The sequence below is a fragment of the Hirundo rustica genome, chromosome 5 (assembly GCF_015227805.2).
Source record: "Hirundo rustica isolate bHirRus1 chromosome 5, bHirRus1.pri.v3, whole genome shotgun sequence".
Lineage (NCBI taxonomy): Eukaryota > Metazoa > Chordata > Aves > Passeriformes > Hirundinidae > Hirundo > Hirundo rustica.
In genome coordinates this window covers 56754770-56773253 of record NC_053454.1, presented here as the reverse complement: position 1 = coordinate 56773253, position 18484 = coordinate 56754770, and the positions used below count along the sequence as shown (strand labels likewise).

Genomic DNA, 18484 nt, shown 5'->3' with positions numbered 1-18484 from the left:
AGAATTAATTTTCCTTCTTCCAACTATGCTGCTTTGAAAAATGCACAATTTTGCTGTTATGCTGGAGGGACTAAAACACACAGTATTACTGACAAGTGAAAAAGGCTCTTTTCCTTTTTTAAGTCATGCTATTGCAAGGCAGCGATTGCCTCAGGTTTGGGACGCTGGAACACCGTGGGCTACTATTTTGAAGAGTCAAAAGCTTGAATGATAACCAACCTCTGAACTTTAATTCCACCATTTCAATGCAAAATGCTGTTAAATTAGCACTCTCAAACCCTCCCTGTGTCAAAAGCTTCAGTTCTGCCAAGGATTGCTGGGGCAGGAATATCGCCCAAGCCCTAGAATGACCACTCGAGGCTGATAGCATTTATTCACCATCCAGGGCTCCCACAGAGCTTAAAATGAAATTTTTCTATCAGAACAGTTTTGACTGTTTGCAGTATCACTAAACCACTGAGCCACACAGGATCTGGTCTCTCACCTCCAACCTCAAACCTGGTTGCCATAAGCAGAGTAGGTTACATTGTTGTCAGATCACTGCAGTGCAGTACAAACACACCCCCCCAAAAAGCGATACAGTCTCAATGCCCAGCTGCGCTGAAAAACTAGGAGGGAGGGAAAATAAACTCTTCCTTCTCACCACAGTGGGGAAACTCTCCAGAAAGGAGCCCACAGTTCTGCCAGGCTTTTCAAAGAGATACTGAAGAACAGAAGGACACTGAAAACTTACAATGTGCACAGCCCTTATGTCTTAAGGGCAGCAACCACAAGGAATTATGCCATGGCAGGCCAAGAAAAACCAGTTACAAGGACACAAAAATACCCAGACCCACTGTGATCAGTGTACATTAGGTATATTTTTATTTACAGAGTAGAGATGCCTAATCAATTATGAAGTTAGACACCCAATAATTCAGTCTTTTTTTGTGTAAAAGTATATAAATATGTACATGAAATTCTATGAAGTAAAAATTATTATCTCTGATACAGTTAACATTCACGACTATCCTTATGCTAACAGGCATCTCTTAAAGCTTAAATGCTGATTTCAAGATACCCTCTATAAAATAGCTGTACTTGTACTAGAAGGGCAAAAAATCTGTGCCATGAACAAGCTTTCCAAAGAGACATTTTACTACTCTTTGTAATAAAGTTTGCCAGGATAAAAATACTGCTTCATCCCTCCCACTTCCCAACCCTGTAAGAAACAAATACCCCCAAACAGCTGCAGAATTGCAGGTAGTAGTATAGGATTACTTTTTTCTTCTTCTTCACTTCTCTTTTTAAATTAAAATATTTTTCTTTCAGTATTTTATGACATATTAAGGAAGCTGCAAAAAAAATGCAGCTTTATTAAATATTGTTATACAAACATCTGACATGTGCATCCATGGGGCTGAAGATTATAGTGGTATTATGTGAGCTATCCCTTTCCCTTAGAACTATATACCTTATCTGGAACGATGGAGAGACTTTATAGAAAAGACATTGGACAGCAACTGAAGAAAGGGATTAGAAACGTATTGGCAGGACAAATAAAATGCTCCAGAGCCTCACAACCTCCTGGCTTCCTTATTTTAAATGCACTTCTGCTTCAGTATTTTATTTGTCTCTCTGTTGTTCTTCGTGCTGGAGATAGTTCAGGACATAAAGGACGACTTGATAGCAGAAAATGTACTGATCCTGCAAGAAAAAAGAAATTACAGAACGTGAGAAATGCCTGCACCACCTAAGTGCTCTCACTTGCACTTCACAGTTGCACAGCACTTCCAATACTAATTATATTATTAAATAAGAAAACCACCACTACCAAATCCCAAAGAAAACAAAAGACCCCAAACAACAATAAGCCCCCCAAAAAAGGCCACAGTGGAAAAATACACAACCTCATCTTAAAGCGAATACAGACATATATTTCATTTGGGACATTTATCCTCCTTTCACACCAAAACCACTTGAAGAAGATTAGGCACATTACGTAAGTAGAAATGAAGACAGCAAGTGAATTTCAAGGACTTCCATCAATGCCAACCAAAAGAGAAATCAGAGGACTGTACAACTTCTTACCTGAATCTCAGTGATGGAGGTGTGGGGGCTGATACATGTTTTGGGTTGTGGGGTGGGCATGGGGCTGACATTTCAGTGGTTTGATTTCAAGGGTTTTTTTAACTATGACTTCACAATTCCTTCCCATTCAAAGAAAGAGTGCAGATTTTAACAAGACCTTGTGACGACCATCTCTAAAATTAATTAGCTCTAGATCCAGATTATTCCTAAAAGATTGAACTTCTGGCTGAATATCTTCCCAAAGGACATCTCAGGACATCTCTGATAGCATCAGTGATTCACAGCAGCTACACTTAGGCCTTCTCTTCAGTTTATAATGCAACTTTAAGCCAAAAAAGCTTAGCTGACTTCCTTTATAAACACGTACTTTTGAAGATGAAAACTCACAATTTTTTTAAACACAGTTCAAAACAATACAGCATGTTAAAAACGGCTTGTGTTAATAAATGTTAAATACATCCTGCTACTCATCTGATTTAATTCTTGTGACACAAATGTCACATTACAGTGCAAAAAACCAATTGCTGTGTGCATAATGAAGTTCTCTGGCGCTTCAGATAGTTCAGTGAATGCCTGGGGAATCCAGACTCACCTCTGTCTGAACCATTCCATGTCTCTGCAGACGCATCGTGCGCACCAGGTCCGAGATGTCGAACTACCAAAACAAACAGCAAGTTAAGCATTCAAAAAAGACAGACAAGCAGAACAAAGAAACATCCCCAGCATCAAACCAGGGAACAGAATTATGTACATTAGTAGCAAAAAAAAAAATTCACTATAGTCTGTGCTTGTCTGGTAGATAACCAGCATGTGCTGTCTCTGGGCGATCTGGATGTGGCCCTACATCAGACACTCCCCCCTCCTCTTGTGTTCCTTCTGTACACAGGCCTTCTCACTTACTCTAAGCTAAACATGCAGAAAAGAGAGTTTTAGACATTCAGAGGGTGCTTAGAAACTCCACTGTGCTAAGCAGGACATAGCTCACCTTCCTTTAAAATTCATCACAGTTTTGCTACCCCAGGCTGCTGAAGGACATAAACATAAGGAAGCTAGCACCCTCCTGTGGATCACCTTAGAAAGCAATCTCTGTCTGCGCTGGAAAAGTTGATTTACACACCCCTTCCACCAATCGCCCAAGCCATCATGGCTACACCTATTTTCCCATGCCATGTGCCAGAAGTCCTCTATGGTAGAAGATGTCCTTGCAGCATACTTCAAGGGGCACCTGGTTGCTGAGGCTGCTAACCCAAGAGCCACTGGATGTTCGAGCTCTCTCCATCTGAGATCACCAACAAATAAACATGGTCTTGTACCAGCATGGCACACTCTTTAAAAGGCTGCGTGGATTCAGTGGCACAGATTTCCTGTCAGAAGCCCCACTGAGCCCATCCCCCGGGATACTCACATCCAGGTCTCTGCTGATCAGCCCCAGGACCACATCTATGCAGATGAGGGTGCCCGACCTCCCGATGCCTGCGCTGCAGTGGGTGACGATGGGTCCCGACTTGTGGACGTGCCGCATGTAGGAGATGAAGGTGAGCAGATCGTCCGGCTGGGAGGGCGTGTCGTGGTCAGGCCAGGCAATGAAGTTCAGGTGGGAAATGTGCCGCACTTCGCCCGTCTGAGGTTCAAAAACAACACCACCATTTGGCATGTAGGAAGAAGAAAAAGAAAGAAACTGAGCTCCCAAAGAGAAGTTTCAGAACGGAGGGATTTGCCCAGTGGAGGTGGTTTGTAATTCAATACAATAAGAGCTAAACTGGAAATAACTAGTAAGTAATTAAAAGTGTAAGGTTCACTGTGCAGACTGAGCTGATCACACAGAGGAGTCAACCAGCCATGCTGAATTATTAGTGAATTTCCATATCCCTACATATGTTTCTGTGGCCACTGGGAGCCAAAATTTGTAGTCTCATTAGTGTAATGAAATCGTAGCCTGGCCGAAATGCTTTCTCCTGTAAAGGTCACAGAGCAGCACAAGCTGCAACAAGGAACAGCTGCCCAGTGAAGATCACAGGGCAAAGAGAAGAAGTTGCTCCTTGGGTTGCCCCTTGATGTAGACAATGCAAGTGAAAGCAGGCAAGCCAGAAGTACAAGGATAAATATGGCAACACTCAGAAAAAACTAAGCAAGCAGAATTATATTCACTCACCTGAATCTCTTCAAGCTCCAGCACTCTGATGATGAAGCCCTTCAGCTGCTGCAGCCTCACAAGGGCAAGGCGTAGTCTGTCATTGATCATGGTGGTTTTATTGAGCACATCTGGCCAGTAACGCTGACACTTTATCTTTTCTCCCTCGACCTCCTGAGTCATCATGGCAATCACAGTACAGTTTTGCTCCCAAACCATTTGCCAGAAATCTGCTACAGTAGTAGGAAGAGGTCCTTGGCAGGCAATGTAAACGAACTCCTCGTTCCCCACGGGCATGCGAATGAAGCTGGCATTGATGTATCCACCTTCAAGCCCGAGAGGGACTCTGGTGGTGTCATCTGTCACCCCCACACAACAGAAAGACCTCATGTTAGGTGTGCACTTCATCAACATCACACAACATAGGTGTTGAGCCTTACACACTCACACAGCACTTATCTCCAGATAAGCTGCTTCCAGAGCTTGCTTTAAAAGAAATAAATCACTTAAATACGTAATTCAGGGCACTTATCAGTACTTTCAATAAAGAAAAAGATGTCTGCAGGAGAAATATAAATCAGCAGACAGGTGGGATAAACAATTTGAACTGCAGCAACTCTGAAAAACAGAGGTTGAGTTTTTCTCACATAGAACTAACCTCTGTCAGTTCTTATTCTCAACACCTATCAAGCAGAAATTTACTGACAATAGTACACATGTCTGGTTTTCCAGTTCTGCATGGGTAAAACTGAAAAAAATCTGGTCTGATGTATACATCATTTAAGACACAGGATCTGTTGAAACAACTGAAAAGTCTGTGAACATCCATCCCTACCTACCACAGCAGAGCAGTATATTTTTCACTGATATTAAACTGCTTTATAAATGCTTGCCTTATTTTCATCCTTACTAGGATTAAGAATCAAATCATGCCACCTCTGATCCAATCCATCCCAGCATACAGGTGGTGACAGAATATCAACTGTGACTTTCAAATGAGTTTGGACTTACAAGGAAGTATGTTTTTGTATCTGTTCTTTCTCCTGTTCTCCTTTGCTTGTCCAATCAAACACTGATCCAGAGGTTTTAACTCCTGAAGGTTCTGTAAAGAAGCAATTACATGTGCATTAATAAAGCACTGATTGGTAATAATAGTAAGAGTGGTTATGTTATCATGTCATTAACGAATAGAATAATTAAATATCAAATCCAAATGTGGATATGCAAAATAATGCAGTCAGAAGAAGTAATCTTTTACACAGCCAAGAAAATGGAATTAACAAAAAACAAACAAACCACCACAAACCCCACCTAGTATCCAGTAAATATTTTATCTCAAAAAAGAGATCATGCAATGTGGCTAACTTAAGGCTTTGGAAAGACTGGTTTCACACTGAGCAGCTGGACTTCACAGCCTTTGTCTATGCCTGCTTACATTGTATTCACTTGGTAATTTACCAGAAGCAAGAACTATGTAAAAACACTTATGAACTGAATTCAGACTGATCTCATCGCTCAGCAGCTTGTGGGAGAAGGGAGAGAAATCTTTGATGTTAAGTCTTTTCATCTCTTTTGAGCTTCCAATTAAAGAGCTGTGGTATTCAAGGCAGCGATGATCCAGCCATTCTATTTTTGTTTCATACTGGGACTTTAAAGGACAAATAGTTACTCACTTCAATCTCTTTAGAAGGGACTCCCTGTTCCAGCAATCCACGCAACATCCTGATCACTGACTTCAATTTGGCTCCTGAATATTTGCCTCCAGGGAGCACATTCACAGTAGGGAGTGCAGAGATCTCTTCATTTGTCACTAGGGGGAAATCTAGCAGAAGATATAAATATAAATAAAACCAGGGAAAACTAAGCTGTAGCTCACAGTTGGATTTGCACATTGCTGTCCACCACTGCACTACCTGTTTTCTCTTGAATGCCCCCATACACCAGACAAAACACACAGCTCTCCTCTCAGTCTGAGAGGCAAAACCAAATTAACGAGCAAAACCAATAAGACACAAAAATCAGCCCTGATGAAAGCTAAAGGGAGTATTTTCCTGAACTTCCAATAAATACATTGAAACGAATTTCAAGTACATTTTGAATGTAAGTTCTTCACAAAACAACCTACAAAAATGGATGGATACACACAGGGATGAATTCAGAACTCTCCACTTTACAGTCTGTGACTTGTTTTTAGCACTAATACTCAACATGTATATAGCACATCTTACAATTATCACTTGGAAGGACACTTTTTTCCCCAATCAGCTTGCCTTCCGTTTGGCCTTCAGTACTTCTCTGAAGCACAACAAAATTCATAAACCTAGAATCTCTCTGGTATTGCAACTAGAAGTGTCCTAAATCTACTGACTCAGTTTGAAGAATCACATGGACTATCCTTTTTTCTTTTAATTAGTGCAAAGGACTGCTCCATATGAACTTCAGGAGCTGACATTTCTAATGCTAGCTCAAAAAAAGTGAAGACTAAATTCTGCTAAACACATCAAACTGCACAGAGTTCCACTCTGCCACGTTGAGCAGCACTGGAAGAATGACAGCCCAGGTGAAAGTAGTTCCTAATCTGAGCTGGTATGGGAAGCACGATATATCAATTTAATCACAGTCAAACATATATTTATTGTTACAGCTTTTGCGAGACAGATACTGAGGAAGTATCTCAGCTGGTCCCAGCTCTTCTACAGCTACAGACACAATGTTGCCAATACTTGTTCCTATTAACTATCACACACTTACCACACAAAGATGTGAAAATCCATCCCAGTGCATTGCTGAGCTGTTAGAATCCCCCTCACACCTGCCATGACACCCTCAAAACATATCCAGGACATCTCAAAATTCACTTCTGTCTATTTAATGTGACCCTGAAGCGCTCCACTGATTATGTTAAATGTCCTTGCCTTTACTGACACGTTCCTGGCTGACCGATTCAATCGGCAGCTCATCGCTTCCCCACGTGATTTCCTCCTCGTCTGCCTGGCTCAAGGAAGGCTCTGGAGGGGTTCTGTAGGAGGACAAGGTATGGAAGTAAGAAAGAACACCTGGAACCAACACATTTGCAACCTAGCAAGAAAACCCAAAACAACAAACCCCACCAGAAAGTAATTAATAGTTACAATTATTTCTGGACTGGACCCCCTACCAGTGATCTCAAAAACTTTTGTGACCTTCCCATCCCTCACCCCCACTTTTTTTTTTTTTTTTTTTTTTTTTTACATCCCCAAAGGGGATCTGAAAAAGTTAACAGTGGAAAAAAAGAGCCAGAAGTATGCAAATCTAGTAATAACACCGCAATTATTTTTCAAAGGCTAAGCAATTAAATAGCATCCAATTGCAAATTTGTACCCCTCATACAATTGAGTATCTATTTTCAATTGCAAGTTTTCTAGCTTTGTTGACGATACTGACGAATGTATGAAGTATTTTAGGTCATAATAACAACATAAAAGCATATACATTTTCACTGAAATTTCACTTTGACTAAAATTATCTCACTAAGAAAAACAACCTTGGGAACATCTAAAGTTCAAAGTGGCTCAAAGGGACAGCTAGCTAGTAACTTGGTCAGGCATATGCTTTGTGCTCCATTGAAAAAATAGTAAGCCCCAGACATCCAAAAGGGAGCTGATGGAGCTGAGGAACAATTTGAGTTGCAGTGGTCTAAAACCACAAGATGTAACACTAATGAAGCTTTTGAACTGAAGACGGCATTGTTTGAACGTTTTCTTCACATCCAAGCACCAAGTTGCTAACACGCTGCAAATTATGTTATTTGGAGACATCTGAACACAGTCCAGTTACTCGCTAGTGATCAAAGGAACAAGTAAAAGTAGGGCATAGTAAACCACATAAAGCTGATTAGTATTCAGGGAAATCACAAATTTTTAAGTAAGGAACAGACCAAGAGAACACTTCAATAAGACATCGCGCAGGTATTTTATTGGGTTTGTTTTGGGGATGGTTTCTTGGCTTTTTGTTGTTGTTTTCCTCTCATTCCAAACTATTACACTTCCTACTTCCAGATTTCACAGGTTTACTTTCAAGCAACACTAGAAAAGAAATCTTACCTTTCTGGCACAGCTTTTACTTCACAATAGTCTTCACAACCATTTACATGTGTTGGCTAGAAGAAGTAGTATTTCAAACACATTAAAATACATAATTGCAACATTCACATACTGCAAATTTTAAACAATTAACAATTACAGGGATTATTTCTGAAGGGTACTAAGTTCAAAGCAGCACATAATGGAAGACTTTCCTCTTTTAGACATCTCATTAACCCAAAATAACAGAGGACAAGAACACTGAGCACTCGGAAAGATACTCCACTGTAACAAGGCCAAAAAGCTATATTAAAATCATTCCTGACTCACAGCAGCAGTAGAGTCACCTAAGTGTTCCCCAGTTGGCTTTATTTGTTTCTAACACTTAAAAACCCTTTATGAGGTAAGCCTGATAGTGAAAACTTTTGCCTCAGAACTGCCAAGCCACAGTTCCTATACAGTGGATGTGTAACATAACGGGGCACTGCCTCTAAATGACACACATTCCTACTCACACCCTCCTCAGCAGACTATGAGAATCCAGCACAGAGGAAGGCATCTCCATCCTTCTTTCATTAAAAGCTCTACAAAATCATTAAACATTTTTTCCACTGCCATACCAGCAGTGTGGCTCTCCCTCGAGCACATTGACACAGAGCCAGATTCCTGATTTGATTTTCAGCTCTACTAACTGGACAGAAAGCTGCAAGAGCCAGGATGCACTGGAAAGACTGAGTTCTGCTGATTTGAAACAAGAGACAAACCCCAGACATCCAGTGATTGATGTAAAACAGGACACACAATAACACAGAGTATACCACATATAGAAGTTATTTGGGCTAATGAACTTAACCTAGAAAAAAACAGGAGAAGGAATTCCAAATCCACATTTTGGACAGTAAAGTCTACATAGCATTCATTTTTACTGTGATTGCTTCCCTTCTTTGAGCAGGAATCACTGAAATCTTTTAGATTGAAAAGCTGAAGTTGCATTGACAAAGTAGTTTATAACCACTCTTTTTGAAAAAAAATAAGCTGATGAACTTCATGTGATAGTGTAAAAATAACTATATGTTTTGTCCTCGTATAGGTAATCTATGATAATCATATGCTATTTAAAAATAAATGTTTCTACACCATTTAAAGCTGCTACCTACAGCGATGTTCTCATTTAAAGGATATGTAATATTATTTCCACCAGTTCTATGCCAATAAGGAAAAAAAATTGAAAGAGCATCTGCCAGCTTCTTGCCATCCTACCTCTGAAAAATCTTCAGGTAAAGATGACCCATCACAGTCTGTGTCCTCAGACTTATCTTCTGTCACCCTTCCATTCATCTCTAGTGAAGAGGAAAATCAGGGGATAAAGCATAAACACACCAGAAAATGCCCAGGAGCCCCCCTCTCACAGTTGTGAATCCTGTTCCACCTGTCTGGCAGTAGACAGAGAATACAGGTGCCAGAATAATTAAGAAACACTTTTTAACACATTCCCCAGTGGTTTCTCTGCAACTCAGTCAGATTTAGACCAGCAGTAGGTCCAAACCAGGATTCTACTCGCTCTTTGTATTAACAAAATGTAATTAGCACATGGCAGATAAAATCTGGCTTGTATCTGTCTGTAATGGAAGCACCCTGCCATGGGTGGATATCCTATGGATTCAATTAATTTTCAGTCACAAAGGTCAGCCTACAGGAAACTGAAAGTACTGAAGCTCCAATGATACTCCTCAGCTGAGAACCTGGCACAGCCAGAACCTCAGTGATCCCTGACTTCTAATGCAATGACCAATTACAATAACCCAATCAATCACCTTGAGTCATGACCTGAAATAACTGTAATTATGCAAGTTTTATCTGGAGTTTTAGAAGGAATTTCTACAGAAGTAGCAAGCATCTTGCCTGAATTTTTGGGGCATGCATACATAGTGCGACACCACAAACGAACTGCAAATCCTACTCCTCACTACATTTGAGTTAATAACAAGTAAAACTGAGGAGATGGAATGAAGGAAAAGAAAAGTGTCCAGTCAGAAGGAGGTACTAAAAAAAGCCAGTCTTTCTAAAAGAGACAAAGCAGGTTGGTAAATTGTCTAGGTTTCAGAGATCTCAATACATTTCTAAGCTGAGCAATCTGAAATCAATGAAATGCTGAAATGCTTCAGCATGCCAGCAGGACTGCAGGACCTGGTAATTAAAGAATAGGAATTTCACTCAAGAGACAATTCTAGAATAGGAATATTTTTCTTAGATTACTTAAAACAAAATTCATATTTTTCAAACCAGAACCAAACTTATTACATTGCATCTGAAATACAATCAGCAACTGTGTTCAAGTGGGAAACTTCCAGTTTAGACATCAAATCAATATCAATCCACTCTCCCTTTTGACAAATCAACTGCTTACTTGGCACCTTGTTTCAGAGTGTTTTGCTGTCAGTGATGTTTTTTATTGGCTGGTGTTACCTGGCAGGTGATTTTCTGAGGCAGCTTTCTTGAGATGTAGAAGACTCTGTGCCTCTGAAGTTGCATTATTCTGATTTAAGAGGTTCTGGGCTTCCTCATCTACAACATCCAACAGATACTGGACAACTTCATTGTGGTCATCCTCATCATAGTACTCATCATCTGGAACCTCTGTTCCTGAAGACAAATAGTGCAAAATTACAAGTTTTCCCACTATAGAATGGTTTGGGAAAACTCATTTAAAGGGGCAGACACAGGGCATTATTTCTAGCTGTTACCATGGTCTTCCTTTATTTCTCTCTAACACAAAATCCAATTTCTATAGATCTACTTTCAACATCAACTAACTCCTATAAAGTCTTTCCTACAAGACTTGGAAATGAGCTTCTAAAAGTGACTGCCAGCCTAGCATTTACTTATTTCAGCATATTCAACTATGCCATGATTCTCTTGCACTGGTACAATAAAGACAGAACCATGCAGTCCCCATCTCACCTCCTCTTACCTGATTTGTCAATGTGTTTAGGAAAATCTGACATCTGATTGGTAAATCCAAGGGAAGGTGCATCTTCTGCTCCAGAGTGGTTCATTAGTGCTTTTGTGTGATGGATGTTGCTTTCTGTATTTCCCTGAGAGGGTCCTAGGATGCCATTGCCATTGACCTGAGAAAGCAAGGAACAGTACAAATCTTAAAGAGCCTAGCAGTTTGCTGAAGCAGAAAACAACCACTAAAAAGTTCTCATCTCTCCTCAGGAACAAATTTAAAAAGCTCTATTCATATCATCGTCTGAGATACCTGGGTGCTGGGTGGGAAGTTTCACGTAACAAGAGCAAATAAAGAAAAATTAAAGCAACTAAGAAAAAAACCCACATGCTGATGAAGCAGCAGCTTCTACAAGAGGACACACAGCAGTATTTAACACTATTATAACCCCTATAAAATGCATGCAAGCATCAGTACTTTTGGTCCCACAACACAGCATTTCTATGGAAAAACTAAGGAGAAAAAAAAGAAAGGAAACCACCTAGAAAATATAATATGAAAGCATCTGCAGAAACTGTGGGCTGAATGGAGTATTCTGGATGGTAGCCTTGCATCCTTCTCTTTGTTGAAAGACAATTTGTCTTTCAACAAAGCAGTGCCAAAGAAAGAGCAGATCAATTAAAAAACTTGCACATTTATTATGATCATTGCTTATTCTTGTCAGTTGATAATGGTGGGTTTGTATACTTTGATCAACAGATTCTTTCATTCATTTATTTAGTTTTAAAAGTGTTTGAAGTAGATTTTTTTCTCTGGTTAATGGTAACAGGCACAGGAGAGGAGCATTTACCTTTGGCCCGTGAGCATCAGTTGACTTTTCTGTTTTATCACAGGGATCACCACAGGAACAACCTAAACAAAAATGGGGAAAAAACAACAACTTTTTATCTGAAATTAAATTAGCCCCATCAATTATTTTTATAAAAGAAGTAAGGTATTTAATACTATGATACAACATGAGTAGCATTTCTGCCTGGTTTCTGTGCATTGCCAAACTTCTATCTGAATGACTACACTTCATATAATGGCTTTTGGAATGTTCTATTTAATGGGATCAGAAAGGATGAATATTAATACAAATAACCAACTCAAAGCAAAAAGAAATGTTGATAAATAGTTTAACAGCTTCCAGTGGAAACATGCACCTTTGAGAACAGTGTTGATTCCCTTTTCCTCAAAATGTACAAGATACAACCACACAAACACTTGTCATTGACTACTTTCTATTTTTTTTTTTTTAATAAGTATTATCTGACAGCTGGGTCCTTCTTCAAAGGAACCCCTCTGCTCTATATTAGAGAGAATTTCTAAAGTATGCAAGAAATGACATCAAAGACACAACTGCTGAATCTCTTTTCATGGAGGTTTTAGAGGAAAGATCAAGCAAACTCCTGTTGGAGCTTGTCACAATAAGCTGGACAAGGAGAATATCTTACAGCCCTTATCAGTTCCTTTATTCTTATAAACAGGTGCTTTTCATTTGCTATGAGTAAGCCCACAAACCTTACCATTAGATTTCATTTGCCATAGACATGAGTTCTCAGGGCTTCTGGATTTTGGGAACACTGCATGACCATCTCTGTGAAAAGAAATAGTTATATGTATATTTATTAAAAAAGAAAAAAAAAGTAAATCACAGTAACCATCAGATATTGAAGCAAGCAGTTCTACTGGTAAAACTGTTAATCATTCCCAATCAACTTGGTGTCATTTGCAAATGGAGTGAGAATACGTCTAATCCCCTCTTCCAAATCATCAGTAAAGGAATGGAACTCAACCTGCCCCAGTACTGAGCCTTGGGGACACTGCACTAGCACCATTCACCATCACTCTCTCACTCCAGCCAGTTTTTAACCCAGTGAAGAGCATCTCTCCAAGCCATGGGCTGCCAGCTTCTCCAGGAGAATGCTGTGGGAGGCAGTATCAACACTAAATCCAGCAGACACACCCACAGCCTTTCCCTCATCCACCAGATGAGGAACCCAGTCACTAAAGTAGATCAGGTGGGGCAGGCAGGACCTGCCTTTCCTGAACCCCTGCTGGCTGGGCCTGATCCCCTTCACCTGTACATGCTGTGGGGTCACACTCGAGGTGATCTGCTCTGTAACCTTCCCTAGCACCGAGGGGTCTGCACTTCCCTGGATCCTCCTTCCAGCCTTTCTTGCAGATGGGTGTCACACTGGTACTCCTGCAGTCACCTGGGAGCTCCCCAGTGAGCCAGGACTAATGACAACTGACAGAGAGTGCCTTGGTGAGCTCTCCTGCCAGCTCCTTCCACATCCTTGGAAGGATGAATCCCACCCATCCTCACAGACCTGCGAGTGTGCAAGTGCCATAGCACAGGTTTCTGACTAATTCCCCCTGGATTGCAGGGGGTCTATCTGAACACTTGTAGCTCATAGCTGGACACAGCCTTGCGCTCCCAAGAAGCACAAAGCACAGCAAGTACCAGGTACCCTTGTGCTCCACTGCAGCACAAAAGCTGTGAATTTACAGACCCTTTCTGTGGAGTCAGTCCTCAGTTACATGTGGTGAATTTCCTGCCGTACCAGGAACAGGTTTTACTCATATACTCATACAATCATAAGAAAACCAAAAAGTACAGGGAAGCATTTGCTTCCAGAACACACCTGGTTGCTTTGAGCACCACTGTTGGAAGGCATGTTTCCAGCATTCTTTTGGCTTCTTTCAGAGTCATTCCTTGTGTGCTTACTCCATTAATGTAATGGATAATATCTAGTACATGGAGACTCTCCTCTCTGGCAGCAACCGATCTGGGGAGAATGTCACTAATATACACAACTTGATAAAGGCTGTCATGGCCTCCTGATAACGACAAACCTTCACAGGGAAACAAGGGGAGAACAACAAACATCAAGGTTTCTTTGCAACGGAAGGAGAAGAGGTTTCTTTAGGGCAAAAAAGCAGATTAATTCCGTATTACCTAGCTCCTCCTTATGGCACATTAGGGTAATGTCAGGCAGCAAATGAGGCAACACTGGCATCTTTGGTAACTCCAGAACACGCCCCAGCACTAATCTGACAGTCCTTGGGGCAGCTCGGAGAAAGCTGACAGCATCAGTATGGCTCATGTTAGTGACATCAATGTCATTAACCTGCAACAACAAAAGCAACACAGGTGTCCTTGTTAGGTCCAAGCAAGACAGCGTTACTGAGGAAGCATTTATTGCTCTCTCAAGTGCGGTCGGATCATGCTTCTCAGAGGCGCCTTTGTCCTTAACCACATTTGACTCGGCCTACAACACAGTTCACTTTTTTTCTGGACCCAAAGATGTCCTTTTCATGCAATCCCTGCATATGAAAACATGAATTCTCTCACTTTTATGAGTCGGTCTCCAGGCCGCAGTCTCCCATCGCTTTTGGCAGGATCCTGAACAATGTCATGAATGTAGCAGCCAACACTGTCGTTACCTTTGGTCACTGTGAAACCCAGACTGCCCTTTTCTGACTTTGTCAGAGTCACTCGGAGCTCCACTTCCTGGGGGGACAAGACAGCACTTTACAGACAGGCAATGAGAAGAAATACAAACTTTTTACTGAATTTAAAACAGCTGGAAGCAGACTACTGATTTACCTACTGATTTAAGTGGGACACAAGCCCGGAACAAGACATATTTCTTATCAGGCTCAGCTTAGCTGCTTCAAAAAGCATCTCTAATGAGTTCAGGCAGAACCAAACAATGTTTTGCATGGAAATAACATGGGGCCAAAAGTCTATGAATTAAACAAAATCTTGAAGGCACACATCAAAACTCACAGCTTCTTTTACCCTTATCTAGTTGCCATATAGAAGAAAGGCACTTCATTTTTAAATACCTCAACACACCCATAATTATTCAGAACAAAATAAGTGGAAGTATTTTCCTACAGTGAGACATAACACCATAGAGCTTATCTTGATACTCAACACATGCACATGTTTTGCCCATTTTAATTTGCATGCATTTTGATTTGAAAAATATGGATCTACCTTATTTGCATTAAAAAAAAAAATCACAGAGCACCAAGAAGGATGGAGGAAAACCTCTGAAGAAGGGACAAGAAAAGTATCGTTTCTTGTCAAAATGGAGTATTGGCTAGAACAGCTTTGTAACCTGGAAGACCATCACAACTTGGATGTATCAAGATTCAATTTCAATTTTTTTTCAATCTTTGAACAGATTATGTGATGATATGGAATTCCCTTCTGATACACAAGGCATTTCTGTGGTGACAAGAAGCTTTCTCAGAAGAGCCTCAAAACCAGGCTCCATCTTGCAGCAGAGCAGGAAGTCTTTGGGATAGTCATAAATGCAGCAAAGAACAGGGTCTCCTGACACCCTTGATGCCTCAATTTATTCTCTGATCTCTGAACAACCACCTAAAACTAAAAGAGCAGAAGCAAGATATCTGCCATTTAAGCTTCCTCTGAGTACATGGTTGAGAGGTAGGTAAATATTTAATGCCAAGGTTTCCAGGATGAAATGACCCACGAAATGGACATATATACATCCACATACATGGGTGCCTCCACATATACAGAGGGAAATGTATCAGCTCTTCAAGAGCCCACACAGAAAATGCCTGCAGACATTGGTATGAGCAGCTGCCATTAATGGATTACAAATGGCAATGTAAGTGCACAGATTAGTGCAAGTATAACCTACAACAATCCCATTAGTAAATTAATGAGCCTAATTTCTATCCATTCCCAAAATCATGGCTGAAATAACCACAGCAGGACATTTATGCTCTTGAAAGACAGAAATAGTGTATTACTGGCTCATATTCCTCAGCATTTTTTTCCAGTTGGGTGAGTAATGAATCTATTTCTCCCAGGTGTGAAGTCAGCTCAGAGACAGGAGTTGCGTAACAGTCATTTATTAACATGGACGTGGTAACATCAGGTACAGTTCTACAGGTTGGGATCACTGGCAAATCCAAAGGCACATCACTACAGATAAACCAGAAAAAAGAGAAAAACAGGAATAAGTACAATGTGGCTGTCACTCATAAATTAATACACGAGCCAAGATTGACTTTACGCAGATCTAAAAAGCAAACAAAAAAAGTCTTCTTATGAATAGGTCCAATGAGCCACTCCCACAAACATTTCTGCAGGATGATGAGGATCATTATCAGCAGCATACCTGTCCTCAAGCTCTGCCTTGCTGGGAGTCTCTTGATCAGGATACAGGATGGTGCGAACAGCGTCCTTCTGACGTGCCTCAGCTTCACCTGAGCTGTGGTACAGCGCAGAACTCCAGCCAAGGCCCACCTGTGCTGCTGACCCCATCCCCTCCTCATCACCACTTCTACTGCTGTCACTGTAGCTGTCTCTTCTGGAGGGAGATTTTAGCCTTTTCTTGCTCAGATCAGTAGTTTCGTTTTCATCTGAGCTGTCACCTTGTCCTCCATTTGATGGACCAGAAACTTCTCTGCTGACCTCTGGAAAAACTTGGTGGGGCGAATGGATGGGGGTCTACAAGAGCAAAAGCATTTCATTCGTCATAATCCAGTTCTGATGACAAAAGAAAGTTTCAAAGACTGCACTAAATTCCCAAAACCAAGGAGTCAGTGGCTACTGACTGAACTGTGGAAACTCATCACTGTTTCAAAAAGTTCAAAGCAACTTGGCTGAGACAAAGCGTGCAAAACTTTGAAACTTATGCTGCTAAAAACCTTTAAATTCCTCTAAGGCAAACAAAAATATTTTAGCTTCCGAAAGGCTACTGACAGATGCTTTTAAACTACGCCCAGCAGTCTCCTGTGCAACTACCATGAAATCCCTTCCAAACAGAAGCTGAGGCTCACAGAGCTTCTGAAGTCAAACCAATCTCACAGAAGAGGGAAACAGAGAAGCTGTCAACCAAAAAGCAACAATAACAGACTACAAAAACTAGGATAATTTATGCCAAATGGTGACTGTTAACCATAGCAGACAGGAGAGGTTTAACAGCTTCATTTATGCTTTCATGGCCAGATTCTTGTGTACATGAACATATCGATCTGTGATAATGTAAAGAAAAATAATTGATTTTTGTCTTCTTTTAATATATGCACTGTTTTATTTAAGTTCTTATTAAAGTTCTATAAAGTTTTAATAAAGTTCCTGTTATTCCACATTACAAACAGGACTATTACAGGGGTAGTTATCTGTATTATTAGTTTGCTCAGTTGCTTATCTCTCACTCCAATCCTAACTTCGCTTAAATTTGTATTTGTACATTTAAACTTCTCTCATCAGACTTGAATGATTTTATTGTTTGGAAATAATGTTAAAGTAACTCAGAATCACAGAATCAGAACATCCTGAGATTGGAAAAGACCCACAAGGATCATCGAAGTCCAATTCCTGGCCCTGCACAGGACAGACTCAGGAATCACACCTTGTGCCTGAGAGCCATGCCCAAATGCTTCTTGAACTCTGGCAGGCCTAGAGCTGTGATGAATTCCCTGGGGAACTTCAATTGAAGACCTGTCTCCGTTAGTTTTATACTTTCCTGTACTATGGAAAGCCTAACTTTCAGGCAATTTGTCCTCTACACTCTCTTTTGCTGAAACACATTTCACTCCCACTTCTTCAAGTATCTTAAAATGGCCTTCTGCTCTTTCAATTTATTTACTGGAGCATTTTGAAAATATTCTTTTGGACACCTCTAATTTCCAGAAGGCAAATATGACCACCTTTTCCCTCTTTTTACATACATCAACACCAAATCGGTGTTTTGCAGAATGTCATTCACAGAGAAAAACATATCCAATTTCTATCTGATATCAGCTTCAAAACATGGGTCTGCAAAGAAACCTCTGCCCCAGAAACACTGTGTTAAAGCTGTTTCTCATGTCTTAGGTCAAAAAATGCTTTTGAAGCCATACATTCCTTTAACATTCACACAAAACAGCACACTCCTAAGGGATTCATTCCAAGAACCACACCGCTGTGAGCACTCTCCCCATTATTCCATCTGCATCTTGCATTTAACAACCCACCCACCCACCCGATTGAATAAATGACCCTTAACTAGCAAATAGCGTTAAAAACATCACATGCCAGACACCTTACCAGCAATGAAGGATCGATGTCTGGTAATATTCCAGACGGTGGCCGGCAAAGGAGAAGAGAGACCTCTGGAGACGTTCCCCTCAGAGCAGAGATGACTTCCTATGGCCACAGAGGGATTCAGTGTCAGATGCAGCCTGGCAGGACTA

The 18484-nt window shown here is 40.7% G+C and overlaps 1 protein-coding gene across 1 annotated transcript in view; it reads right to left on the bottom strand.

Moving 5' to 3' along the window:
* Positions 1–862: 862 nt before the first annotated feature.
* Positions 863–18484, bottom strand: part of PTPN13 (protein tyrosine phosphatase non-receptor type 13) — a 111061-nt gene continuing 93439 nt past the window's right edge. Inside the window, exons 30-48 of the mRNA XM_040063863.2 lie at positions 18339–18437; positions 16423–16754; positions 16052–16226; positions 14613–14771; positions 14217–14388; positions 13903–14113; positions 12781–12851; positions 12063–12124; positions 11234–11390; positions 10729–10905; positions 9523–9602; positions 8284–8339; positions 7117–7220; positions 5875–6023; positions 5213–5303; positions 4223–4560; positions 3476–3691; positions 2663–2725; positions 863–1686 (exon numbers count right to left, since the gene is read on the bottom strand). Coding sequence (XP_039919797.1) covers positions 1606–1686; positions 2663–2725; positions 3476–3691; positions 4223–4560; positions 5213–5303; positions 5875–6023; positions 7117–7220; positions 8284–8339; positions 9523–9602; positions 10729–10905; positions 11234–11390; positions 12063–12124; positions 12781–12851; positions 13903–14113; positions 14217–14388; positions 14613–14771; positions 16052–16226; positions 16423–16754; positions 18339–18437 — 2793 coding nt within the window. The 3' untranslated portion in view covers positions 863–1605. The remainder of the gene's footprint in view (positions 1687–2662; positions 2726–3475; positions 3692–4222; positions 4561–5212; positions 5304–5874; positions 6024–7116; positions 7221–8283; positions 8340–9522; positions 9603–10728; positions 10906–11233; positions 11391–12062; positions 12125–12780; positions 12852–13902; positions 14114–14216; positions 14389–14612; positions 14772–16051; positions 16227–16422; positions 16755–18338; positions 18438–18484) is intronic.